This window comes from Molossus molossus, unplaced genomic scaffold (genome assembly GCF_014108415.1).
Source record: "Molossus molossus isolate mMolMol1 unplaced genomic scaffold, mMolMol1.p scaffold_m16_p_4, whole genome shotgun sequence".
Classification (NCBI taxonomy): Eukaryota; Metazoa; Chordata; class Mammalia; order Chiroptera; family Molossidae; genus Molossus; species Molossus molossus.
In genome coordinates this window covers 69,952,585-69,978,629 of record NW_023425377.1, presented here as the reverse complement: position 1 = coordinate 69,978,629, position 26,045 = coordinate 69,952,585, and the positions used below count along the sequence as shown (strand labels likewise).

The 26,045-nt window shown below is 51.3% G+C and overlaps 4 protein-coding genes across 8 annotated transcripts; 2 read left to right on the top strand and 2 right to left on the bottom strand.

Annotated features, from left to right (window-relative positions):
- Positions 1-44: 44 nt before the first annotated feature.
- On the top strand, positions 45-2,647 carry GADD45GIP1 (GADD45G interacting protein 1). The gene is made up of 2 exons (XM_036240270.1): positions 45-400; positions 2,307-2,647. The coding sequence occupies exons 1-2, from the start codon at positions 51-53 to the stop codon at positions 2,608-2,610; spliced, it is 654 nt and encodes a 217-aa protein (XP_036096163.1). The 5' UTR covers positions 45-50; the 3' UTR covers positions 2,611-2,647.
- A 459-nt stretch (positions 2,648-3,106) lies between these two features.
- RAD23A (RAD23 homolog A, nucleotide excision repair protein) lies at positions 3,107-8,909 on the bottom strand. Of its 4 annotated transcripts, none has more exons than XM_036240266.1 (9): positions 8,741-8,909; positions 7,230-7,391; positions 6,880-7,061; positions 6,679-6,734; positions 6,418-6,545; positions 6,088-6,166; positions 5,830-5,963; positions 3,904-4,068; positions 3,107-3,824 (listed from the first exon to the last, which is right to left on the bottom strand). In XM_036240266.1, exons 1-9 carry the CDS (start codon positions 8,810-8,812, stop codon positions 3,711-3,713), a joined length of 1,092 nt encoding a protein of 363 aa, XP_036096159.1. In that variant the 5' UTR covers positions 8,813-8,909; the 3' UTR covers positions 3,107-3,710. The 4 variants fall into 4 exon arrangements, with proteins under 4 accessions (XP_036096159.1, XP_036096161.1, XP_036096160.1 ...); XM_036240268.1 differs by having other exon boundaries at positions 3,107-3,422; XM_036240267.1 differs by having other exon boundaries at positions 3,107-3,343; positions 8,741-8,905.
- Positions 8,910-10,308: 1,399 nt separating this feature from the next.
- CALR (calreticulin) lies at positions 10,309-14,098 on the bottom strand. Its single transcript, XM_036241423.1, has 9 exons — positions 13,954-14,098; positions 13,477-13,578; positions 13,093-13,296; positions 12,566-12,660; positions 12,266-12,475; positions 12,074-12,187; positions 11,845-11,988; positions 11,151-11,243; positions 10,309-11,067 (listed from the first exon to the last, which is right to left on the bottom strand). Exons 1-9 carry the CDS (start codon positions 14,042-14,044, stop codon positions 10,861-10,863), a joined length of 1,260 nt encoding a protein of 419 aa, XP_036097316.1. The 5' UTR covers positions 14,045-14,098; the 3' UTR covers positions 10,309-10,860.
- Positions 14,099-17,736: 3,638 nt separating this feature from the next.
- On the top strand, positions 17,737-25,751 carry FARSA (phenylalanyl-tRNA synthetase subunit alpha). 2 transcript variants are annotated; one of them, XM_036241353.1, is made up of 13 exons: positions 17,737-17,890; positions 20,343-20,480; positions 20,568-20,666; positions 20,743-20,861; positions 22,160-22,252; positions 22,341-22,469; positions 22,546-22,661; positions 23,871-23,955; positions 24,046-24,145; positions 24,240-24,408; positions 24,489-24,566; positions 24,698-24,812; positions 25,388-25,751. In XM_036241353.1, exons 1-13 carry the CDS (start codon positions 17,744-17,746, stop codon positions 25,524-25,526), a joined length of 1,527 nt encoding a protein of 508 aa, XP_036097246.1. In that variant the 5' UTR covers positions 17,737-17,743; the 3' UTR covers positions 25,527-25,751. The 2 variants fall into 2 exon arrangements, with proteins under 2 accessions (XP_036097246.1, XP_036097247.1); XM_036241354.1 differs by lacking the exon at positions 25,388-25,751 and having other exon boundaries at positions 24,240-24,416; positions 24,698-24,804.
- The last annotated feature ends 294 nt before the right edge of the window (positions 25,752-26,045 follow it).

Below are 26,045 nucleotides of genomic sequence, written 5' to 3'. Positions count from 1 at the left end.
GCAGCGCCGTGGTCAGCCCGGGCGGCCCGCGAGGACCCCGCACAGCCAAGATGGCGGCACCCGGGCGGCAGACACGCAGCTTGCTCGGGCTAGCGGCAAATCTGGGCCCAGGCTTCCGTACCTACCGGGCGCCACCACCCCCGCGCCACTCGCCGGGGCCCTGGTGGCCGAATCCGGATGACCCACTGACTCCACGCTGGCAGCTGGGGCCGCGCTATGTAGCCAAGCAGTTCGCGCGGCACGGCGCAGCCTCTGGGGTGGCTGCCGGTTTGCTGTGGCCGTCGCAGGAACAGTTGCGGGAGCTGGAGGCTGAGGAGAGCGAATGGTACCCAAGCCTGGCGGCCATGCAGGACTCAGTGCGGGTGCAGCAGCTAGCCGAGGAACAGAAGCGTAAGGCCAGGTGCGTGCATGCGGTCGGGGCTGGGGGTCGCCCCTTTCGCGGCCCGATGGGTGAATTGTATCCCCAAACTGGCGCTTATCGCGGAGTTTACATTGCTGTAGGTATACGTGTGTGATCACCTAGCTGCAAAGCAGAGTTCTGAACTGTTCATTTAGTCATTCATCAGCAAATCTTTACTGAGCGCCTACTGTGTACAAGGCCTTGTCCCAGGTGTGGAGGACACAGCAGGGAACAAAATATTTCAGATGGCAAGAGAGAATTGTTAATTAGGAAGATAAAATTTGGTTTAGAGGGCAGTCGGAGGGCAGCTTTGGTTTGGGACTTCAACTTTATGTTTAAGCAGAGACCTGAATGACCACACAAGGGAGAGTGTTCTGGATAGAGGTAACAGCTAGTGCAAAGACCCTGGTAATCAGTGGAAAGTGATGGGGTCTAGAATCAAGAGCAGAGGTCAGACTCAGAAGCAGGTTTGAAAGATTAGACTTAACCAAAGTATGGAGACAAGACCTGGAGGGAGGAGCCAGCCAAAACAGGCAAGTTGGGGAAGCAGGCCACATATACTTTATGTTTACAGTTCTTGTCTTCACAACAGCTCTTAGGGGAAAGGGGGATCACCCTCATTTTAGAAATGAAGCTGAGGCAGTAAAGTCACCCAGACAACAGTGAAGATGGGATGTGAACCCCAGTCCCCACCCCAGCTGGATGACGCTGACCTGAGGCTTAGTTCAGCGGTTCTCAACCTGTGGGTTGTGACCCCTTTGGGGGTCGAACGACCTTTCCCCAGGGGTCACCTAAGACGAAACAGTAGCAAAATTAGTTATGAAGTAGCAACAAAAATAATTTTATGGTTGGGAGTCACCACAACATAAGGAATTGTATTAAAGGGTCGCGGCATTATGAAGGTTGAGAACCACTGCTTTAGTTCTTCCTGGTCGCGGCATTACGAAGGTTGAGAACCACTGCCTTAGTTCTTCCTGCTTCACATTTCTAATTTTTTTTTAATCCTCACCTGAGGATACCTTGCCATTGATTTTTAGATAGAGTGGAAGAGAAGGAGGGAGGGGGGTAGAGAAAGAGACACGGAGAAAAACATGGATGAGAGAGATACATTGATTGAAACTGTAACTGAGGCACATGCCCTTGAACCTTCGACCCTTGGGTCTGCAGGCTGAAACCAGCCAGGGCACATTTCTAATCCCCCCCCCTCCCCACTCCCCACCCGAGGATATTTTTCCATTGATTTTCAGCTAGAGTGGGAGGGACAGAGAGAAAAAAACAATGATGCGAGACTAATCAACTGATTGCCACCAGCATGACCCCAGCCAAGGCAAGGGGATCGAACTATAACCGAGGTACATGCCCTCAATCAGAATCAAACCCAAGACTCTTTGGTCCTCTGGCCAACGCTCTAACCGCTGACCTAAACTAGTCAGGGCACATTTCTAATTCTTAAAATGGGGCTCTAATATCTAAAAACCCATAGGATTGGATGGAAAGGTTCAATCCATTTCTTGCCTTTACTCCTGTGCCTAGAACTGGGCCTGACTTACAGTAGGTGGTCAGTGATGTCTGGGAATGGCCTGGCATGGTGTGTGGCACCCAGATGGCTCAGTAGACACAGCTCAGTGAAATGTTAATTTGGGGTCTGCTCCTGGAGGTTATTGGGCCTTGGTTCTCTCATGCTCTAGGGTCATACATAAATTAGTTCATCTCTCCTGCCTGTTTTTTCACTAGTTAAGGACTTTTCCTCATAGTTAATGGCCAAGATAAATCTTCCCAGGTTTTCACCTCCATGGAGACTTGGAAAGCAAGATGTGGGCAAAGGCTTGAGGGTGGGATGAGGGTAGATGGGTGCTACTCTGGCTAGGTGTCACTTCCCTCACCACCCACCCTCCTTCCCCTGCAGGGAACAGCTTATTGCAGAGAGCATGGCCAAGATGCCACAGATGATTGAGAACTGGAGGCAGCAGCAGCAGGAGCGCAGAGAGAAGGAGAAAGCAGACAAGGAGCGACGGGCCCGGCTGCAGGCAGAGGCCCAGGAGCGCCTGGGCTATCACGTGGACCCAAGGAGTGCCCGATTCCAGGAGCTGCTGCAGGACCTGGAGAAGCAGCAGCGCAAGCGCCTCAAGGAGGAAAAACAAAGACAAAAGAAGGAGGCGCGGGCTGCTGCAATAGCTGCCACTGCAGCCTCCACGGCACCTAGCTCCTGAGCCTTTTCTTCTCAATAAAACCTGCTGCCAAAGCGCCCCACCGCTGGAGAGCTCTGTCAGTGTCCTCTCAGTGTACCCCTCCCCAACACCTGGGGCCAGAGAATCCCCCACCCTTCCCTGGCACTGCTCACTGGGGGACTCTAGGCCATGCTTCAGGAGAGAACAGGCTATGCAATGGGGAAATAATGTAGGAGCAGATGGCAGAGGAGAAGGGTTCTGTTTACTGACATTAATCTCCAGTAATTACCAGGGGGGGAAGTAGCCAAAACAGACTGGTAATGATGGTAGGGGGCAGGAAGAAGCAAACCCTTCCAAGAACTAGATGGAGCTGGGGCCACTGCTGGGTAATGAGACAGTTTCTGAGGGAGGAGGATACACTGGGAGCCCCAATCTGCACAAGCTGCCCCTTGACATTCCCACATTGCCTGTGCCCAACTAGCCCCCCGAGCCAGAGAAGCTGGAGTGGGAAGCCCCAGCAGGCACAGACCACAAAATGGATTTTTAAAACTTTATTCACTTCAAAACCTTTATCAGACACGGTTCTGTTCTGGGGTGGCCTTGACCTCTAAAGCAGCTCTGATGTTACCCCTTCCCCAGATAGGAGAAGCCTGGCCACTCCTCCCCAGTGAAGGGATGCAGGCTGGAGGCCAAGGCAAGATTGTGCTCACCCCAGATGGGAAGATTTGGGCCATTTCAACAGGATCAAAGTTTGGGGCTCCAGCTTCTCCCCACCCTGAAAGGGTAGAGAGGTCTTAGGGGCTCTTCAGGGGATGGGGAAGCAAGCAGCCGCCTCTCCATCTGGCTGTAGGAAGCTGGGAGAGAGGCCAAAAGGGGTCCATCTGCCACTTCCAGTCCTGCCAGCTCCTTGGAGCAGGCTGGGCTAGGGCAGGGGATGGGGGACAACTGTGTGGCCCAGGTCTTCTCAGGCCAAGATGGGAATGGGAGCCACTTCAGGAGGGTAGGAAAAAAATTTTTTTAAGGTTTTTGACTTTTTTCCACTTCTTAAATAAACATGAATATATATATATTTTTTCTTTTATAAAACTTTTGTGGATTTGGGGGGTGGGGGTGGGGGCAGTAGGCAGCCTGGCCTCCTGGCATCACTCGTCATCAAAGTTCTGACTCAGGAGGAAGTTGGCAGCCAAGTTCTCATTTTTTTCACAGGCAAAGTAGGCCTGGATCACCAGGCTCTCTGGGAATCCCAAGGCCTTCAACTGTGGGAATATGAGCAGGTATAAGCAGGGGGTGGGGGCCTACCCACCAGTAAGGTTGCCCCTCAGCCAGGCCTCTTACCCTCTCTATAGCTTCCTTCTCCTGTGGCGTCACCTGGATGTAGTTCATCTGTGGGGCCTCCTCACCTATGGCACCCACCTCACCCTCAATGTCAGAGATGTCCGCCAGCTCCCCAGGGGGCTCGTTCAGCATCTGGATGAACTGCTCCTGGTGCCGGCTGATTTGCTGTGGGTGAGAGGGCAAGGGACCATGACCCATGGCCTCTGGCCCACCTCCCCATGTGCCTATCACAGCCCTTGTTTTTCATTTACTCAGTAAATACCTTGAAGGTCCCTATTTTGGCCTAATAGCAACAGTGGTGAACAGACCCTGCCCTGGTGGAGCTGATGTTGCAGGGTGGTAAGACAGGTCATAGACAAGAAATGGACCTTTACAATGTAAATACTGGGCCTGGCATACAGTAGGGCAGACACTGGGCTAGAAAAGACATTTTAGACCAAGAGGGAAGGAAGTTTCCTCCAGGTAGAACAGCAAGTGCAAAGGCCAAAGGGTTGGGATGCATTTGGCAAATCCCAGAAACAAGATCCATTTGGCAAAACGAAGTAAACAAGAAAGAGGAAAGGGGAAAAAATAGAAAAATCAGAGAGGAAAGCAGGAATCAGAACTGCGTTCTTCCATTGCCTTCCAGTGTGATGAGACCCCACAGTGGTGACAAGTAAATCTGTGTACCTTTTAAAAATATCACTTCATCTGGATGTTGCCTATCTGGGGGTTCTGATACAACTATCTACTTTTACATACATCTGACAATTTTCACATCAACAAAGTGCTTTTTGCCCTGGCTGGTTTGGCTCAGCGGTTAGACCATCGGCCCACGGACCGAAGGGTCTCAGGTTTGATTCCCAGTCAAGGGTGCATACCTGGGTTGCAAGTTCTATCCCTGGCCCAACAAGGTTGTAAGGGAGGCAGCCAATCGATGTCTCTCACATCGATGTTTCTCTCTCCCTCCCTCCCACTCTATCTAAAAATCAATAGAAAAATACCTCGGATGAGGATTAACAACAAAAAAGTGCATTTTCTGGATTCTCGTTCCTAATGGAGAATGGACCATGAGGGCTGTGTAGAAACAGAGGCCTGGCTGCCAGGCAACCAGGTGAGAGATGAGGTACCAGCAATGGAGGTAGAGTTCAGGGCCAGACTGAGAGTTTCTGAAAGGAGCAGACATGACAGGTGACAGACAACCCTAGCATGCCCCCAGGGCCTAGGCCTCAGGCAACCCCAGGCTGGTCCTTGTGGAGACAGAGAAAGATGATGGGAGGTGGGTCTGTTAGAAAACTTAAGACATCTGGAAAGTACTTCCATGGAGGCATCAAGTCAGCCATGGAAAACCGTCGCATCCAGAGGTCTGGGACAGTTACACAGATTTGAGAGTCACCACAGTCTGAAGGCCTCAGGATAACATGGGGAAGATTAGTGCAGATAAAGAACAGGTGTGTGGCCTAGGCTTTCCAACATCTGGAGGAGGTAAGCAGAAGCCAGCATAAAATAAAAGTTGGGGGGAGAAGCAAGCCTTCATGAAGGACCCAGAGCCAACTGGGACACAGTGATCCTGGGTGCTGCAATAAAATCCTACTGACAAGACATGTATGAAGCACCAGCTCTATGTGGAGCCGAGAGATAGTGAGAGCACAAGACCAAAAAGCTGGAGGAAGACATACACTCCACCAGCTGCTGGGCTGCTCCAAGCCTCTGGTGTCTTCTTCCATGAGGGTGATGATGACTACTCACACCCTCACAGGGTGATTAGGAAGTTTACATAAAACAGTCTAGAATGTCAGGCCAAAGGGAGCTCCAGGGGACTGTTGTTAGTACAGTGAGGAATGCCTATATAGAGTGCTGGGCCAAGCTTGCTCTTTCTGGCTATGGTTCCCACAGCTAAGGGGAGATGTTGGCCACACTGGCTCCCTCTGAGCCCCAGGGCCGCACCTGCAGAAGCTGTGGGTTCTCCTGGCCCAGCTGCTGAAGCAGGGCAGGCAGCAGTGCCGGGTTCTGCTGAATCACCTGCCGCATATTCTGGAACTGGGGCTGGTCCCGCAGGAACTCCAAGGGGTTCTCTCCCGCTGGCAGGAGGGAAGCAAGTAGTCAGACCCCAAGCTGGGCTCCCAGAAACATGGGAGTTGGGGAGAGGGAAGTCAGATGCCTTGACAGCAGACACCCCACATGCACACCTCCCAACTCACTCACCTGGTTCTGTGGCCGATTGCTCAGACACCTGGCTCTCCTGGACAGAACCTTGTTCTGGCTCCGGACTCCCAGGAATTCCCTGTCAGGGGTCCTATTTAGTTCTAATGCACAGTACACCCACTGCCTCCCTCCTGCATGCTCAGCCCTGGCAGGAGACAGGTGAAGCCCACCCCTCCGCTCATGTCCAGCCTTCTATAAAAAGCCTTTACTGGCTGTAACCATGACCCAAAGGCTTTTGGGGGCAGGTTTTGCCTCCCTGTCCACCCATCAAGGCACTAAAGGCCATTTACTCTGTGGAAGCCTCCCCAGGAGGCAGCACCCCCACCTCACCGTGAGTAGATACTCCACGGCTCGGTGAGGGTTGTTGTAGCTGGCTCTCAGGGCGGCCACAACCCGCTCCCGCTCATAGCCCATGGACATGATCTCCGTCAGCATCGTCTCATATTCAGAGCCAGTCACTGTGGAGGGAGCAGCAAGGTCTGGGTCACCAGGGAGAGAGAAGGGAAGCTCCCAGACCCTCCCAAACCTACACAAGACCCAGCTGATGGCTGGGACACCCAGTCACTTCTGCCTCAGGGACCGCCCACCCACCTAGCGTGGAGGCTGCGTCATCCTCTCTCCCGCTGCTACCTGAAGAAGGAACAGAGCTGCAAATTCAAGAGAGAGAAATCGGACCCTGGCTTCTGGCGGCCTGCCCCCCCTCCCCGGGTGAGTAAGACCACATTATGTGGGTACTAGAATGTTCTGGGAGGACAAGACCACCCAAGCTGGGGCTGCAGCTCCTTGCCTTACCCTGACACAGACTCCGGGGACATCGTGGGGACTGATTCCTCCGATGGACTCCTGTCCTCTCTGATGGTAGGTGGGGGATGGGACATGCTTGAGGCAGGGGCTGGCAGGAAGGATGTGGAAGACTCAGGGGCAGCAGTGGATGAGGCCTCTGGGGGTACTGAGGTGCCTGAGCTGTTTTTGGCCTGTCACACCCAGAAAAAGAGAACAGGCATCAGTATCTCTATCAAGCTTCAACATCCAGCTACATCCTGACCCCGCCCTGTTCATGGCTAATCTCTCATGGGCATACAGGCTCTTGCCAGCTCCCCAGCTAATCCGTGTAATCCTCATAACCAGCACACTTTACCTACCTTGGTCACCATGACAACCACAAAATTCTTCTCATCAATACGATAGTCCCTGATGGGGACGTCATCACTCAGGATCTTCCCAGCATAGATAAGTTTCTGTCCAGCCACAGGGAAGGCATCACGACCCTTTTCAGCTTCTATCTTCTCCTTTAGCACCTTCACCTGTAGGAAGGCGTACAAAGTCACCGCAAACCCCAAGACACTCTCTTCCCATTTAGTCCTGATGACAGAGAAGCTGAGCTTCAGTCAAGCACACTAGATTTGCGTTAATTTGATTATCCCAACATTCAACAGGGTATTTATTAAACACTTATAATGTGTCAAGTGCTGTCTCAGGCACTGAAGACACAGCAGGGAACAAAACACAAGTCCCTGTTATGGAGATGACTCTTACGTGGGGAAGAGAAAAAACAAACATGTATTTCAAATGGTGTACAGTGCGGTGAAAAACAGCATAATGTAGGGGAGTTAGAAGGGTTCCTCATTCCACACTGTAGACAGTGGTCAGTTTTTATTAAGAGCATCTAAGTTAATAGAGCTATCATAAACGTATATATTTTTAGAGTCACACAACAACTGTATTAAACTGCCATTAGCCTCATTTCATTTTTAAGAAAATGGAAGCAAGCGAGGTTAAGTAACTTCCCCCAAAGTCAAACAGTTGGGCAGATCAAAAAAATCTCTGTGTTTCCTTTTCTACAAATAGATAACAATGTCTCCATGGAATAGTTGTGCAAAAAGTGCCAAATGCACAGTTAAACACTGTATGTTTGTTAGGTCCTAAATTCTCTTTTCAGCTAAAAAGGCAGAATAACATTTAGGCCGTGGGCTCTAACATAGGTAGAACCGAATTTGAATCCTAGCTCTGCCTTAACATTCTGTGTGTGACTGTGGCAAAGTTCCTTAACCCTAGGTTTCCACATCTGTAAAGTGAGAAGTCTGAGTCCCCAAACGACAAGCCTGTTTTGCAGATTTAGTAAGACAGTAACAGTAAAAACTGTGCGGCTAGCAAAAAAACAAAAAACAAACGGCCAACAAACAAGGATCACTGAAATTCAGACCCTTTATTATCATTATCATGGTCGTTGCCGTCATCAGTCGGCATCGCCTGGCCACTACTCCTAGATTCGGCTACCAACGTCCCGAGAAGACGCCTGCAAAGCTGAGAACTCAGAGTACCCGTACCAGAGAGCGCAGCCCAGGCGGGCATCCGAGCCTGTTTCCCGCGCCCCGCGAGAGCGCTGACATTAGAGCCGAGGCCTGGCAAGCGCCCGGGGGTGGGGCCTCGTCCGGAGACCAGCCTGTAAGCGCCGCCCGAGTCACCAGGGCCTAGGCCGCAGACCATCGCGGGAAGGGGGGCCAGGGTGGTCCAGGACAGTCAGGCAGGTTGGGAGGAGTGAGCTGGGTCCGGACCGTGCCATCCTCCCTGCCCCTCCCGCCGGGATCTCTGCCTCCCCGCCCCCACCCCCCTAACCCGTCACTCCCGTCCCGGGCTCCAGCCTGGCTCGCACCGTCTCGTCAGGCTCCATGCGAATCTTAAAGGTCTGCTGCTGCAGCGTCTTGAGCGTGATGGTGACGGCCATGGCAGGGCCCGAGCGACGCGGCGGCCTCGGGACCCTTAGACAACATGCAACTCACGCCGCCGCCATCTTAGCGCCCAGCCGCGCCGCTTGCCGACCGCTTCCGGGGCAGGCGCTGCGCGCGCCGACTATCAGAGCACGTGACTCTCTCGCGCGGGCGCTCTTTCTCTCCCCTCCCTTGGCCTTTATGGGCAGGCGTACTGGAGGCACCCTCGGGCCACGCATGCGCACACTAAACTCTGCTCCACAGGAGGGGAGGATGCTTCTTGGTCAGCGCTCACACCTATCACGTGGCTTACTGCAAATTACGTCGTGCCCATTAGCAGTGACGTCATGCAGCCACAAAATGGCTCCGACGTCCCTCCTTTCACCCTTGTTTTATGACATTGAAAATTTTAATGTACTTGTTATAGATACTTGTAATTCTCCATAGATATGAGTCTTCATATTTTTTGCACCTTTCAATTGAGTTTTATGGTCCAGCTACTGTGACAGCAACCTCGTCTGGCTCTGAAAGTGGAACTTACTACTGGAAAACAATTAAACAAATGAAAATTCATAAAAGTGCATTTGAAGCGGGGACACGGAGCTATGTTGTGGCCTCATTCATTCATTCATTCCTGAAGCAAAACTGGATTTTTTGGAATGATCCTACAGTTGTAATTTTTGGGTCTCCCACTTCTCTACTGCTCATTCCACAACCACTTTGCTCACCCCACTATCCCCAGTCTGACCGAGTGTTTAAAGGAAATGTTAACTTTCAAGGCCGCCTTATGTGAAATACAGAAGTCTCTCCATAAACTTGCCGTGGATATACCAATCCTAGAGGCTTCCCAAAGGAGTGGGGCTCAGCCACAGGACACGGGAGGGAAACTTGAAGGAAGCCCATCCTCACTTGAGGGGTTGGGTGTGTTGGGGGACTTGATGGAAGTAAGGTAGGTCTTCTATCTTCACTATTGGGTGAAGATGCTCCCATCCTGGACTGCCCATTACCTTCCTCCAAACCTCCTCCTCACCATTCCCATCCAAGTACTCACCCAAGCCTGGAACCAGGCAGTCACCCAACCTCACCTACTGCCCAGCTGTAACCATGTCCTGCTGCTTCTTCCTTTACTACGTGCCCTAAGCCTAGAAGCTTCCACCAGAGCAGGCCAGCCCCATTTGAGGGCTTCTTAACTCTCTCCTGCAACGTCATCAGCTGCCAACTACCTACTGGACTTCAGTAGCAGCCTTGTGAACCCCAACAGAGCAGGCCCAGATCCTCCTCTGCCACCATTTCTGCACCAACTCAATCTCTGCACCCTTCCTTGAGACCACCTCTTTCCCTTCAAAATGTTTAAATCACAACTTGTCCACTGAATACCTTCTCTGAAGTATGATTGTAAGATGAATAGCTTTGATCACTATCCAATTGCTCTATGTAGTCTTGCTCCATAATAGGTAAGGCCACTTTTGGTTCCCTGATGTCTGTCTTCCCCCAGAAGGAAACACAGGAGGAAGACACAAAACTTAATTTAATAGAAATTTTGTTTGTAGTTCTTACATTCTCAGTGTGAGCTGAGCTGGAACCCACTGCCCCACCCAGAAGTGGCCCAGTAATGAAGGCAGGGGAGAAAGGGAGCGGGTGGGAGTGGGGGTGTCAGAGCTCAGGCCCTAGGAGCCCCAATCTTCCTCAGTGCTGGGGGGCTGGGGACATCATCCTCTTCTGCCCCCCTCTGGGCTCCAGAAAGGAGAACAGAAATCTTGAGCCTGGGGCTTTCTCCACACCCCACATACCCCAAGGTTGGAAGGGGAACTAAGGGATCTAGTGGGGAGAAGGGGACAGAGGAAGGCAAAGATGTCAAAAAAGATGGGAACAGAAGGAGAATTGGAGACAAAACACCAATTAAAAAAAAGGGAGGGGGGACTCAATACCAAAATCCACCCCAAATTGGAACCCGCCTGGAAAAAAGGAAAGTTCTCCAGTCTCATAGAGACATTATTTGGCGCGGCCGGCTCTGTGGCGGGAGCACTCAGGCCTCAGTCCAGCCCTGGAAGCGATGGTGTGGCCCCTACAGCTCATCCTTGGCCTGGCCAGTGGCAGCATCTTCCTCCTCCTCTTCCTCCTCCTCCTTATCGTCCTCATCTTCTTCATCTTCATCTTTGTCCTCCTCATCATCCTTGTCTGCTTCCTCCTCCTCCTTGCGCTTCTTGTCCTCCTCCTCCTCCTTCAGTCTCTGCTCCTCATCCTGCTTGTCCTTCATTTGCTTTTCTGCTGCCTGTAGGCAAACCACATACTCAGGGTCTGGCCTCCACCTGCCTGCCCCCCCCCCCTAAGCCCAAGACTGAACATTAGTCTCACCTTTGTGACACCCCATGTCTCATTGCCGAACTCTTCAGCATAAGCTTCATCATTGGTGATGAGGAAATTGTCAAAGATGGTACCAGACTTGACCTGGGGAGGAAGGATGGATTGGAGGGATGGTCAAAGAGGTCACCCCACGGCCCTGGCCTTGGGTTCCATAACCACTAAACAATGTCACAGCGTAACAGTGCCATTAAAAAATAGGCTGACTAGGTTCAAAACCCATCTCTGCTATTTCCTACCTATATGGCCTTGGTCTGGTGACTTTGCACTCCTATTTTTTCATCTGTATAATAGGGTCTCAACCCTTTGTGTAAGTATTTTTTCAGTACCTACTATGTGCCAGGTTCTAGGCATGCAAGGTGCATCATTGAACAAAACAGACAAAAATTTGACCTTTGTGAAGTTAGAAGGTGGACTATCTAACCACCTTCTAGGTGGTTTGGGGCAGTGAATGAGTGGGTTCAGATCAAGGCTCTTGAGGGAGTGCCTAGCACAAAGTATATAGAATTCAAAGTGGGATAGGGGGGTTGCTGTAAGAGCTCCATACAGACAAGGAAATTCTTCAGAAAAAGCACCATTTTAGGCTCAGACCTGCCTAGAATTGAATCCTACCCCTGTCCCTTTCCTCCTGGGTGACTCTGAACACTTGAGGTCCCCTAGGAATCCTCCTGTTCCCTCCACATCACACCTGCCAGAGGTCTAGGCCCAGAACAGCGAAGTTTTCATAGGCATATATATTGCTATCAGGAGAGTACTCAGGGTTGTCGATCTCTGGGTGGATCCAAGTGCCCTTGTAATCTGGGTTGTCGATCTGCCGGGGCTTCCACTCGCCCTGCAGAAGAAGGGAACCAGAAGGTGACTGGAGGTCAGTGTGCTCCCCACTGTGCACTCCACTCTGCTTGGAGCCCCAGGACCACCTTGTATTCTGGGTTCTGAATCACTGGTGGTTCCCACTCTCCATCCATCTCTTCATCCCAGTCCTCAGGCTTCTTAGCATCAGGGTCTGGGATGTGCTCGGGCTTGTCCCAGTCCTAAGAGTACACGAGATTAGATTCGTCCCAATTGTCCACCACCCCAGTATGATGGGGAGCCCCTGACCAAGCACCAACCTCAGGTTTGGAGTCTGTGGGGTCATCAATCTTGGCCCTCTCATCCCAGTCTTCAGGCTTTGAAGCATCAGGATCCTTTATCTTCTTGGGTGGCAGGAAGTCCCAATCATCCTCCAGAGAGCCTGACTCCACCTGGCTATTGTCAATTTTTACCTCATAGGTGTTATCAGGCCGCACAATCAGTGTATACAGGTGTGTGAATTCATCATCCTAAAGAAGGCAAGAGATGAGTAGCCCTGCCCAATAGACTGGCCTATCGGGCTACCCCAGGCAGCCATTTGTCATCACCCCCAGGCACACCTTGCAACGAATGTCCTTGTTGATCAGCACATTCTTGCCTTTATAGTTGAAGATGACATGAACCTTCTTGGTGCCAGGGCCACAGATGTCAGGGCCTAGGTAAGAAGCAGGTCCAGTTAAGGGCCAGAGATGGTCCACCACTGCCAGGCCTCCCACCCCTATTTACAAATGGAAGACTTAATTCTTAAATGCAGGTCCATTAAGACTCAAAAGATTCAGACCTTGACATCTCTGAAGGACAACAAATGGAGCATTGGGGGAAAAAATTCACGCTCTAGAGAACCCAGTATTCTCACTTGTAAAGTCGAAAAATACCTACATAAGATCACACAAATTAACAGCCTTAGACCAACAATAACAATGCAACAATTTGCTGCTAACTGCAACTATCCCGTTTCCCTTGTAAAGGAAAGCCTGATAATGTGTCTCCAGACTCTCAAGACTACTTTTCGTGGGCTATAAGAATCCCATGGATGAGTCTCAGTATCCTTCTAATCAGAGGTCAGCAACAGGGCGGGGCCCCTCACCAAACATGATGTTGTATTCAGAGTCTCCGTGCATGTCAGTCTGGTCCAAACCATCTGGAAATAGCTTCACATAGCCGCCCCCACAGTCGATGTTCTGCTCGTGTTTCACAGTAAACTGCACCACCAACGTCTGGTCCTTGTTGCTGAAAGGCTCAAATTTGGCAGACAGGGCGTAAAAGCGGGCATCCTGGCTCGTCTGCAGCCCTAGCAAAGGACAGTAGTGAGGTCACAGCTGGCCCCAATCCCTGGGGACGCTAAGAAAAAAAAATTGAGACAACCATTCCCCTTCCTCTGCCTGCTCTGTTCTTGGAGATACCCTAGCTGTGACTAGGGTTTCCTCCAGGAAGTCTTCCTGGTCCTGAGCACCCAGCCCCAAGCTCTTACCTTTATCTTTGTCCAGGTCACCATAGAACTTGCCGGCACTGAGGACGAATTTGCCAAAATCCGACTTGTGTTTGGATTCAACCCAGCGGTCGGTCCACCCATCTACAAGATCAGAGGAGCAAGTCAGCATGTAGGTACTGATTCCTCCCCCAACCCCTGCGGCCGCCCAAACATGTCTGACAGGAGCCACAAACTGCTGCAATCAAGGAAGAAAATCCCCCTAGTACCCCTACCCCAACCTCCAGTTTGACACCTCCTGTGGCTTAAAATATCCTAGGATGAACCCTAACTCCCGCCGCGGGAGGCCGCTGCACCCTCCATACTCCCCAGGGACGCGGAAAGAAGGATCGCCTGCGGCTCTAGTCCCCGGGGCCACCGTGTTGGCCCTCTGAGCAGTAATTACAGGCGACAACGCCGATCTGGGCTGGGGGGCCGGTCGCGTCGTCGGGGCGGCCTCGAGGCGGGGCCAAGCGTTACCTCCGTCCAGAAACTGCTCCTTGAAATAGACGACGGGTTCGGCGGCAGCCAGGCCGAGAAAGCCGAGCAGCAGCGGCACGGGTAGCAGCATGGCGGGCCAAGGGGGCGGCGGCGGGCCCTTTAAGTCACTTCTTTAACAGCAGCTCTGCAGCAGGGACGGATGCTACCGCTGGCCGTGCGTTTTTATACTCGACCGCCCCTCAAACCAACCTGGCCCTACCTCTTGGCCCGCCCTCTATTTCTTTTCATTGGTTAGTGGCTACAACCCTGACTTTCCATTGGGCTCTCCTCAGCTCAGCACGTTAGACTGTGCCTCGGAACGCTGGGTTCCCAGATGGCCGATTTCTATTGGCCGTGCCATTGGCCAATGAGGGTCAACCACGCGTTGTGGGGGACGCCCACCGGTAGGGTAGGAGCTGCCAGCCTTTCAGGCCAGGTCATGTGACCAGACCTTGGTCCAACCCCGCCCTCGCCTGCGCGTGTAGCTGGGGCTCAGGATGTTTAAAGAACCCGCGCGAGTACAGGTGTCACCCTGCTGAATGAGGACCCTGCTCCAGCCTCCTCTCCTCCTATCCCGTCTGCCTTGAGGTGTGGGCAAGGTGTTCTACCCTGCATTTGGAGAATTCCCACTACGACGCGCTGTCTCTCTCCCACCCCCTCCCCTTGCCCCACCCCCCATGAGGCAGAGGGCACCAGGGGCTTGGGTTCTGGATCTTCACGTCACACTTCACCCCGGCGCCCTAGTTATGCTGGCCGGCAGAGAATGTGCTAGCTATTTTCTTCGTGCGGCCCCTAGTTCCCGGCAGCCTAGACAACTGCTGTTGTGTGACCTGGGGCAAGTCACTTGGCCTCTTCAGGAGCTCCTGAGAGGGCAGGAGGAGAGACCCCGGGCAGCTGCTGCCCAGTAGAAATGCTTTCTAAGCTTTTAAGAATATCCTGGGACAGAGAGAAGGAAGCCCAGAAGGGTAGAAGATGTGACTATAGGCTGTGATTCCTAGGGCCGGATAGGGTTGTTACCCTACTTGCAGCCTGCCTCTCCTTTACCACCACCTCTCAAACCCCTCCCACCAGTAAATGAAAGGGGTCGCTGCCTTGTGGTCTTCCACAAACGGCCTGGCTTTTGCAATTAAACGGCTAAGGATGAGAGGGCAGGGGGTTCCGTTGGGGAGGGGAAAAAAAGACAGATGGTAGAGAAGATAAGGTCTGTGGAGAGAGGCAGGACTCCAGAGTCTAGAGTCTACTGAAGCCAGAGCTACATGACTGACAATGTGGAACACCAGCTCCCTGTCTCTAGTCTTCAGGAAGGAGGAAAGAGGCTGGGGTTTTCCCAAACTCTGAACAAAAAGTCCTTGGACGTGGGAACTTGGGAGTAGACTGAGGAATGGGGGCAGCTGGGAATAGGAGGTGCTGGGGTGCTTTCCCACTAGTGGTGGGGACTCTGAAAAGGTAGGAATGAGGAGTTTTGGAGAAGTTAAGATTCTGCCCCCTCCCCCAGGCTGTATCCGGTATGGCCCAACCTAGCCACCCTTAGAAAGAGCCCCAAGTCTGGGGTGAACACTCCAAGCCTGCTACATGACCCTCATGTCTTTCCTCCCTTCCACCAAGTATCATGGACACATGGGTTTTGTGCTTTCTGCCTGAGGGTAGATTCTGTGCTTGTCTTTGTTCAATTCACCATCCCCCAGTGTCTCCTGCAGTACCTGGCACAAAGCAGGCCTAAAATCTACTTGATCTGTGACAGAAGTAAGGACTCTTGAAGACGTTACTTTTATATATATATATATATGGAAAGTGATTTGAAGGAAAGAAGGGACATTGAGAAATGCATTCTGATTTTTTTAAATCAGGACTTCAGTGTAAGATCGGGATTGGGGGATATTAGTAACCCCATTTTCTAGGTTCAAATAACAATTGTGATGGTTAAGTTAGTAAAGACATACTGCTTAGAATAGTGTCTGGCACTCAATTTAGTATTAACAAATACTGCATACATAATGTGGGCACTATTTCACAATTCTCACAATAACCTGGACTCATCTCCATGCAGGTGAGGAAACTGAAGCACAAAAAGATTAAAAGATTTGACTGAGTGACATAAATGGCAGATCTGGGATTAGAATGTACTTGTGCTAATAGTCTCCATTGGCCACATGTGACTGTTTGACCATATGAAACATGGTTGGTCCCAACTGAAATGTAAGTGTAAAATACACATCATGCCTTGGCTAGTTTGACTCAGCGGTTAGAGGGTTGGCCCTTGGACCAAAGGGTCGAGGGTTCAATTCCTGATCAAGGGCATGTACCTGGGTTGCAGGTTTGATCCCTGGCCCTGGTGTGGGTCATTCAGGAGGCAACCAATAGATGTGTCTCTCTCACATCTATGTTTCTCTCTTTCTCCCTCCCTCCCACTCTAAAAATCAATGGAAAAATATCCTCAGGTGAGGATTAACAACAATGACAAAAAAATACACATATTTTCAAAACTTAATATGGAAAACAACATGTAAAATATTTCATTAGTAATGTTATATTAAGTGTTGACATAGGTTTGGTTAGTTCTTCAAATTAATTTCACCCATTCTGTTTTTAATGTTCCTACTAGAAAATTTAAAATTATATTTGCGTCACAGTACATATCTATATGCCAGTGCTGATTTAGAACATTCATTATTGTCCTGACATTGAGCTTCTCAGCTCATGGGGTAGGGTGTCGGATAGGATCCGAGGTGTTTACAATTTCTGATTCCATCTCTGCCAGCTCTTTGTAGAACCATGTGTAAATCATAGCACCCTGTTAGCCTCAGTTTTCACATCTGTGAAGTGGGATTATATCAGTCTACACCATAGAATTTTGGTGAAAATGAAATAACATATCTGAAACACTTAACATTGGGCTGGGCACATAGACGGATGTCCATACAGGTTAGCTTCTATCTGGACTATATTATTAGGTGGGTCCCTCTCCTCTATTTTTTTTTTTTTTTATCCTCACCCGAGGACATTTTTCCAATTTTTCTTCAGATAGAGTGGGAGGGAGAGGAAGAGAGACAGAGAGAAACATCGACATGAAAGGGACACATTGAGTGGCTGCCTCCAGCAGGACCCAACCAGGGCCAGGGATGAATCCCAACCGAGGTTCGTGCCCTTAAGCGGGAACTGAACCCGGGTCTCTCTGGACCGCAGGCCGATGCTCTAACTGCTGAGCCAAACTGGCCAGGGCTCCTCTCTATTAATGGGGATGGTCCCTACCCAGCCTCTCTTTATTTTTATTTTTTTTTCTTTATTGATTTTAGAGAGAGAGGGAGAGGGAGATAGAAATATCCATGAGAGATAACATCCATTGGCTGCTTTCTGCATGCCCCCCACTACCCAGCCTGTCTTTGAAAATTTAAAAGTAGCTGACATCAGCAGAATGATTAGTTCTGGAGCCCACCACCCACAGCTTTTCCATAGGGTAAGAGAATCCCATAACTGTTAAGGGCTCCAAGGTCCAGAGAAGGAGGAAGTCCAAGGTCATACAGCATGTGAGGCTGGATGAAACTTAAAACAACGCTGTGATTCTGTGACCTCGCCAGGCAAACAGACATCACAAGTCCAGCTAAGGCGGAGGTAAAGACTGAGTGAGTCCCTTCCACGCTTTGAGTTTCAATCGACACACTCAAGATGGCAACGCCAGGAGCCCTACAGCATGGCCAGCCACACTCAAGATGGCGGCGCACGCTTCGGCGCCGGTTCCGGTTCCGGTGGCTCTGGCTCCAGGCCGCGACAAACTAAGCGCGGAGGAACACCCATGGCGGATGGTCCGGTGGCGGAAGTGCTGCTGCGGCGCCTGGAGACGGCCGATGGCGGCCTGGACAGCGCGGAGCTGGCGGCCGAGCTGGGCGTGGAGCACCAGGCCGTGGTGGGCGCCGTGAAGAGCCTGCAGGCGCTGGGCGAGGTGAGCCGGCCTGTCTTGCCAGGCTTCCTCGCCTTGGCACCTGCAATTCCCTTGCCAGGAGGATCCTGGGTGGTTCCAGGCCAAACTTCCTCAGGCCTAGTTAGGGGTAACTATAGGTGTGCAATTCGGGATGTGCAGGCAGGGAGTCAGGAACGAGTGAGGGCCCTGGCTCACCGACGTTCCTAATGCAGGAAACGTCCATTGCGGTGATGATGGATTGTCTGAAATGGATTGAATGCTGGGACCAGAACAGCTGGGTTCTCTGCTCTCACAGGGCTGCATCCTCTTTTTCGTTATTATTATTCTTTCTTTATTCCTCACCTGACAATACTTTTACATTTATCATCAGAAAAGTGGGACGGTGGGTTACTATGGTGGACAAGGAAGACATGGTCGCTGCCGTCACTGAGACTGTGATCTAATGGGGGAGATACTCACGTCACTGGAGTAGTGGAGGAAGCACAGGGAACCCAGAGGTAACAGCTGAACCAGTCTTGGGGGTCAAGGAGAGCATCCCAGAGGAAGTGTCAGCAGAGTCAGTTGTCTACACTGAAGAGGAAAGCCATTGCACTTTAGGGGGTGGGGGGGAAGGGGGACAGATGGTGAGAAGTGTGAGACAGCAGAGCCAGAATTTGCAAGGTCTTGTAGGTCCCTAACATAGTACTGGAGAGCCCTAACAGGAGCTGGAGTTAGTCAGACATGTGTGTTGCCTACATCACTCTTGGGAATGATTGGCAGGGACAGGATCCAAGACAAGGGGATGAGGGCAGAGACTAGTACATCCCCAAACTAGAGGATGTGGTGTCTGGCTGTAGGGAGGCAGCTGGAATGAAGAGGTGATTCAGGAGAGGGAATGAAATGAGATTCATGGCAAAGCAAGGGGAGTACAAATGAAGCCCAGCCTTCTGACTTGGATAAATGAAGGATGATGGAGCTACAGGAGGAGGATGCTGAGAGGCCCATGGGCCACCTAGGAGGCTAGACCGATGAGGGGAGGACACAGAAAACACATCTGAGCTGTTAATTCATCAAACTTATGTTCTGTGTCCCACTCTGGTTTCAGCTTGCTTTCTTCCTTCCTCCCTCCCTCCCTCCCTTCCTCACTTAAGGACATTTTTCCATTTTTTGTTCAGATAGAGTGGGAGGGAGAGAGAGGAAGAGAGAGAGAGAGAAACGTCAACGTGAAAGGGACACATCGAGTGGCTGCCACCCACACAACCCAATCAGGGTCGGGGACAAACTGCATCCAAGGTACGTGCCCTTAGCGGGAACCGAACCTGGGTCTCTCTGGACCGCAGGCCGACGCTCTAACTGGTGAGCCAAACTGGCCAGGGCTCAGCTTTATTTATTATTCAATCTTTGCCATAACCATAGGATGATGATAGTGTTATTATCCCCATTTTGCTGATATGACCACTCCTAAGTACTAGTCAGTAACTTGATCAGTGTCACTAGAAGGGACAAGCAAACTTAGATTTGAAATTAGGCACTCAGGCTGCAGAGTCCAAGGTTGTCAGTTACAAGAAGGAATTGAAGCTATGGTGTGTGGGGTGATAGTGTCTTGACTGATGTGAAGTTAACATTCGTGTAGTAGAGGATTAAATAGTGGTGATTTAATGTGGTTCAGTCTGGCAATGATTGTAATAATAACAGTAATGATAACAGTTAGAATTTGCTGCATGCTAAGCACCCAACATCCTCTCTGTGTGTTAATTCAGTTCAGTTACTCCTCAAAACAATCCTCTGAGGTAGAGTCCACCACACTCTGCTCTCATGGATAATAAAACTTATTCAGAGAGGTCGAGCACCTTTCCTGAGGTCACATAGCAAGTGAGGAGCAGAGCTGGGAATTAGAATGAAGGGGAGCTAGGACCCATCGGCCCCACTCAGCCTTACCACTGTCTGTATTACCTGAACCCCTTCCTAATTGTGGAGCTTCAAGTTTCCATGTGTAATGTGGACCTCAGGGCCTTTCTCTGACAGTTTAGGCATTGAGATGCAAATGTATAAATGTAGAGACATGTCAGTTCATCTGAGACCTTAAAAATCTTCCCTAAGTGCCCTGGCCGGTTTGGTTCAGCAGTTGGAACGTTGGCCTGCGGACCAAAGAGTCCCAGGTTTGGTTCCCGCTAGAGGCACATACCAAAAAAAAAAATTTTCCCCAAGTTAAAAAATATATTTATTTCCCAGGTTCAAAAGTGATAAAAAGAATTTGTTCTTTGCCAGGAAAGACCCTTAGTACCTAACCTCACTCTGGGAGGTACGAACCATATTTATTGTTATCCCTGTGTCACAGAGGGAGACTGAGGCTCAGCAAGGGTAGATCAATTGGCTGGGAAGTGGTGCAGCTGAAACGTGAAGCCAGCTTTAAGGGCTGTGTTTTGACCTTGTCTATGGCAAGGGAGTTCCCAGCTCTGAACCTGTCCCTGCCTGTGTCCCCTTTTTCCTGCAGATCATTGAGGCTGAGCTACGCTCCACCAAGCACTGGGAGCTTACTGCTGAGGGCGAGGAGATTGACCGGGAGGGCAGCCATGAGGTCCGGGTGTTTCATAGTGTCCCCCCGGAGGGCCTGGCCCAGAGCGAGCTCATGGTAGGGCCTGGGGATGGAAAGGTCCTAGGGAGGTGATGGGGTGAAGGTGGCCCTTGTGCCCCACTCACTGCAACCTTGTTCCCTCAGCGACTGCCCAGTGGCAAGGTGGGCTTCAGCAAGGCCATGTCCAACAAGTGGATCCGTGTAGACAAGAGTGCTGCTGACGGGCCCTGGGTGTTCCGAGTGGTGAGTCCCTGTGGGCAAGCAGGTGGGCCTCTGGCTTTCACAGCCCCTCACCACCATCGTCCCATCATTGCGGCAGGTGGACAGCGTGGAGGATGAGGTGCAGCGGCGGCTTCAGCTGGTCCGGGGTGGACAGGCCGAGAAGCTGGGCGAGAAAGAAAGGAGTGAACTCAAGAAGAGGAAACTGCTGACGGAAGTGTGAGTGGCTGCCATCCACAGGCTCAGACCCATGTCACCCGTGCGGCCCTTGAGTGGGAGAAGGGAAGGGGGAGCTGTTCTGGCCACACTGGGCCGTGATTCTGTAAGTTCCTCACACTGTGGTTGTCAAGCACATGGGCCAGACTCATGGTACTTCAGGGCCTTGGCACATGCTGTGTCTTCTGTCAAGAATGATCTTCCTGCTGATCTTTAGGGCAGGTTCCAGCATCGAACCTCTGCTCATGTCTTACTTTATAGGGACCATGTTTTCTCCCTCTGATTTCCACAAAAGCCACTCACTCCTAGTCTCTGTCTCTTTTTCCCTGTTTATTTCTTTCATAGTCCTAAACCCTGTCTGAAATGGATTGAATGCTGGGACTTGAACAGCTGGGTTCTCTGCTCTCACAGGGCTGCATCCCCTTTTTCATTTATTTTTACTCCTCACCTGAGGGTACTTTTCTATTTATCATCAGATAGTGTGGGAGGGAGGGAGGGAGGGAGGGGGAGAGAGAGAGACAGACAGACAGACAGCGAAACATCGATGTAATAGAGCCACATCGACTGGTTGCCTCCCGCACAACCCAACCAGGGCTGGGGACGAACCACAACCAAGGTACCTGTCCTTGACCAGAATCAAACCTGCAACTCACGGTCCGCAGGCCAGTGCTCCAACTGCTGAACCAAATCGGCCAGGGCACTGCTACATCCCCTTTGAGCAGACACTGGATGCAGGTGGGCTACCTGATGCAAATCCTGGCTCTGCCACTTACTAACTCTGTGACCTTGGCTAAGTCACCTGATCTTTTTAGGACTCAAGTTTTTTCATCTGGAAAATGGTCCCTTTTCGCAAGATAGTGAGGTGATTTCAGTGGAACAGAGATGGCATGGGATAACTTAATTAATCTAAACTTTATGTTATTATCACTCCCAGTTGTATGCTTAGTGCTTTGAATGGGCCCTGGCACACAGTAGATTCTTAATAAATATTTGTTGAATGAATAAGTGAATGAACTCAGGATGTAGTGAAATAAAAGGATTTTAGGTGACAGAAAAAGTCAGGAAGAAAATAAAGCAGCCCTGGCCAGTTTGGCTTAGTGGTTGAGCGTCGGCCTGCAGACCAGAGAGTCCCGGGTTGGGTTCCTGCTAGGGACATGTACCACCAATAAAAAAAAAAAGAAAGAAAGAAAATAAAGCAAAGTAACTTGATGGGTGGCATTGGGATCAGCATCATATAGGAGATCACGCGAAGCCTCTTAGAGAAGTTAACAGTGGTGTCCCCTTCCCTCCTCTGGCTGCAGGACCCTGAAGACTTACTGGGTGAGCAAAGGAAGTGCCTTCAGCACCAGCATCTCCAAGCAGGAGGCGGAGCTAAACCCAGAGATGATCTCCAGGTAGGGGCAGTGCCAGGGTCAGGGGTTGGTAGGGGGTAGGGGTGGGCAGTCTTCACCAGGCCCATGTACTCTGCATCCTTACCCACAGTGGCTCCTGGCGGGACCGGTCCTTCAAGCCCTACAATTTCTCCGCCTGTGGCATCCTCCCTGACAGTGGACACCTGCACCCTCTGCTGAAAGTTCGCACCCAGTTCCGGCAGATCTTCCTAGAAATGGGGTGAGCATGAGGCCAGGGATGGGACCAGGCCAGCCACTGAGCACAGGCTGGGTAATCAGGCCACATCTCCCACTAGGTTCACTGAGATGCCAACTGACAACTTCATCGAAAGCTCTTTCTGGAATTTTGATGCACTCTTCCAGCCCCAGCAGCACCCAGCACGAGATCAACATGACACCTTCTTCCTGAGAGGTGGGTGGGCCCCACTGTCCTGTCAGAGGTGCAGGACCTGGGCCAGATCCTTTTAGGGTGGTGTACCATTTTACAGAATAAACTCCATCCTTCTCAGCATGATGAGTAAGGCCTGTTTGAGCCAGTCATGACAACTTCTATGATCTCCTTTCACCTGCCCTCCTGGCCAGCTCAGGACATTTGCCTGTGCTGTGCCTTCTGCTGAGAACTGTTTTCGCTGGTCTGTGGGCCGATGCTCTAATCACTGAGCCCCGGCCAGGGCAAGAACTGTTTTCTCGTGGATCTTCTTAGTGGGCTTCGGCATCAAATAATCATTCATGTATCACTTCAGAGAGTCCATCCTGACATGTCATTGTACCCCTGCATTCTAAAAGTTCCTCACCTTTTATCTTCAACCTTGGTTCCTGTTCATTTTCTTTTGCTTAATCCTCACTTGAGGATATTTTTCCATTGATTTTTTTTCCTTTATTTATTTTAGAGAGAGAGGAAGGGAGAGGGAGAGAGAGATAGAAACTTCGATGAGAGAGAACATTAATTGGCCACCTCCTGCATGACCCCACTGGGGATTGGATGCACAACCTGGGCATGTGCCCTAAGCAGGAATCAAACCAGTGACCTCTTGGTGCGTGGGTTGACGCTCAACCACTTAGCGACACTGGCCGGGCTATCACATCATTCTTTCTCTCTGTCTCTCTCTTTAAAAAAATGAATAAAAACATATTTTAAAATAAAATACATATATATAGATATATATAGATTTATATAGATATATATAGATACACACAAACATAAAGTCTTTGCTTAAGCAGAGACCAAAGGAGGTTGGGGAGGGAGCTATATCTAGGGAAGAGAAGTTCCAGGCAGAGGGAATTGCCAGTACAAATGCCCTGAGGCTGGAACGTGCCTGGTGTGCTCACAGATCACCCAGGAGGCTCTGTGGCTGGAGAAAGGGATGTGTTAGGAGTGTACAGGATGATTAGCAGGGAGTTCACTAGGGGTCACAGAGAGGACTTTGGCTTTTTCTCCCATTGAGATGGGAGCTATGGAAGATTCTGGACAGAGAGGGATGTGACTGACTCAGGTGTTCCCAGACACCCTCTGGCTGTGATGGCAGGCAAGGACATGAGCTGCACCTGTCAACTGTTCTCTGTGCAGTGGCTGTTTGAGAAATGCTTCTTGACTGACCAGATGATGCTCTATCCTGTCCAGATCCAGCAGAGGCCCTGCAGCTCCCCATGGATTATGTCCATCGGGTCAAGCGGACCCACTCCCAGGGTGGCTACGGCTCACAGGGGTGAGGCAGGACTAGGGCTTTGGGGTGTTGGGGGGAAAGAAGTTGGGAGCCTGAGGACATCAGCATGGACTTCTGGATTTCTTCCTGAAGGTACAAGTACAATTGGAAGCTAGACGAGGCCCGGAAAAATCTGCTGCGTACACATACCACATCTGCCAGTGCCCGTGCCCTCTACCGCCTGGCCCAGAAGGTGCAGCTGGGCCTGGGTAATGTGGGGACAGGGAGGGGAGTGTCATACTGACCTTCTGATCCATGACTTGGCCTGACCTGCCTGTCACCTCCAGAAACCCTTCACACCAGCCAAGTACTTCTCCATCGATCGTGTGTTCCGGAATGAGACTCTGGATGCCACACACTTGGCTGAGTTCCACCAGATCGAGGGTGTTGTGGCTGACCGTGGCCTCACCCTGGGCCACCTCATGGGTGTCCTTCGGGAGTTTTTCACCAAGCTGGGTGAGCAGGTAGGCTGGGGCAGGAGGTATTGGTGTGGCCATGGGAGGATGTCTCCGTCACCAGTCTTGTTTTCCACCCAGGTATCACCCAGTTGCGCTTCAAGCCAGCCTACAACCCCTATACTGAGCCCAGCATGGAGGTGTTCAGCTACCACCCAGGTCAGGGTGGGACTGGTAGGGAGGGAGGTCTGAGGCTACCACCTCTTAGCCTGGGTCCTCTCCTGCCTCCTAAGCTCACTGCCAGGCCCGACATCACCCACATGAGTTGCCCCATCATTCTGCCCCCACAGGCTTGAAGAAGTGGGTAGAGGTCGGAAACTCTGGGCTTTTCCGACCCGAAATGCTGCTGCCCATGGGGCTCCCCGAGAACGTGTCAGTCATTGCCTGGGGCCTCTCCTTGGAGCGGTGAGTGCCCAAACCACTCAGCGAGTGTTTGCCAGGGGTGGGGTCCTGCTGACCTTTAGCACCATGCATTCATTCATTGATGAACTTTAGTAATCACCTGCTGTGTGCTCTGTTCTATGCTGTGAATAAATAGCACACACTCCTGCCTCTGTAAAGTTGGGATCCTAGTGGAGTGAGAAGAATGACAAGTAAATTAAATAAATAATGCCTAGAGTATGACCTTGGTAATTGCTAGAGAGAAAGCACAGTAGGAAGGGCAAAGGAGAGGAGGTTGTCAGGGAAGGTCTCACAGAGGAGGTGGATGACCTGGGAGGATATCTAGAGAGAGGCATTCCAGGCAGAGGGACTTAGTGCAAAGGTCGTGAGGCTGAGTGTCCCTGCTGTGCTTGGAAGCCTGTGTGGCTGGAGGGAGGAGGTGAGAGGGTAGAGAATGAGGCGATAGGGCAGATTATGCAGGGCCATGTGGGCCAAGGTAGGGACTTAGACTCTGAGGAAGGTGGGAACCCTCAGAGAGGTTTTGATCAGAGGAGAATAGAACCTGACCTAGTGTTAAAGCGTGTCTTCTTTCTCCCAAGCCCAACGATGATCAAATACGGCATCAACAATATCCGTGATCTGGTAGGCCACAAGGTGAACCTGCAGATGGTGTACGACAGCCCCCTATGCCGCCTGGATGCCGAACAAGGGTCCCCAAAGACAAAGGGGACCACATGACATGGGCTGCCCTGGACAGGCCACCCTCCCCAAGCCCCTGCTGCCCAGCCCTCTTGCATACCTGGCCATTGGACCCGCTTGTATATATGAGGCCTCTGTGAGGCTACCTCCCTGCTCCTGGTATCTCCTCTTCCATACCTGCCTCAGGGTCCCAGGGCCAGGAGAGCAGGTAACCCATTTGTTGATGTCTACTTATGAGGGTGGACCCTAGGGAGCCCTGCACGGGGCTGCTGGCTAATAAAGTGGGCAGTTGCCTTCATCTGGTGCCTTTGCTTGGGGGTGGTGGGGTCGTGTTGTCTCTCCCCAGCTCAGTGTGCTGCTTGATGGGAGGAAACTCAGGTTCTGGTGTGAGGGGTGATAGATTGGGGGTCATGGATCCTCAGGGCCTCCTGGTCAGTTTTAGCTGACCCCTCATGGAAAAGATGAGCTCTTTCAAGCATTTACTGATCATCTACTGGTGCCAGGCCCTCTTCCAGGTGAATGAAACAGACCCCCTGTCCTGTAGGAGGGCAAGCAAGC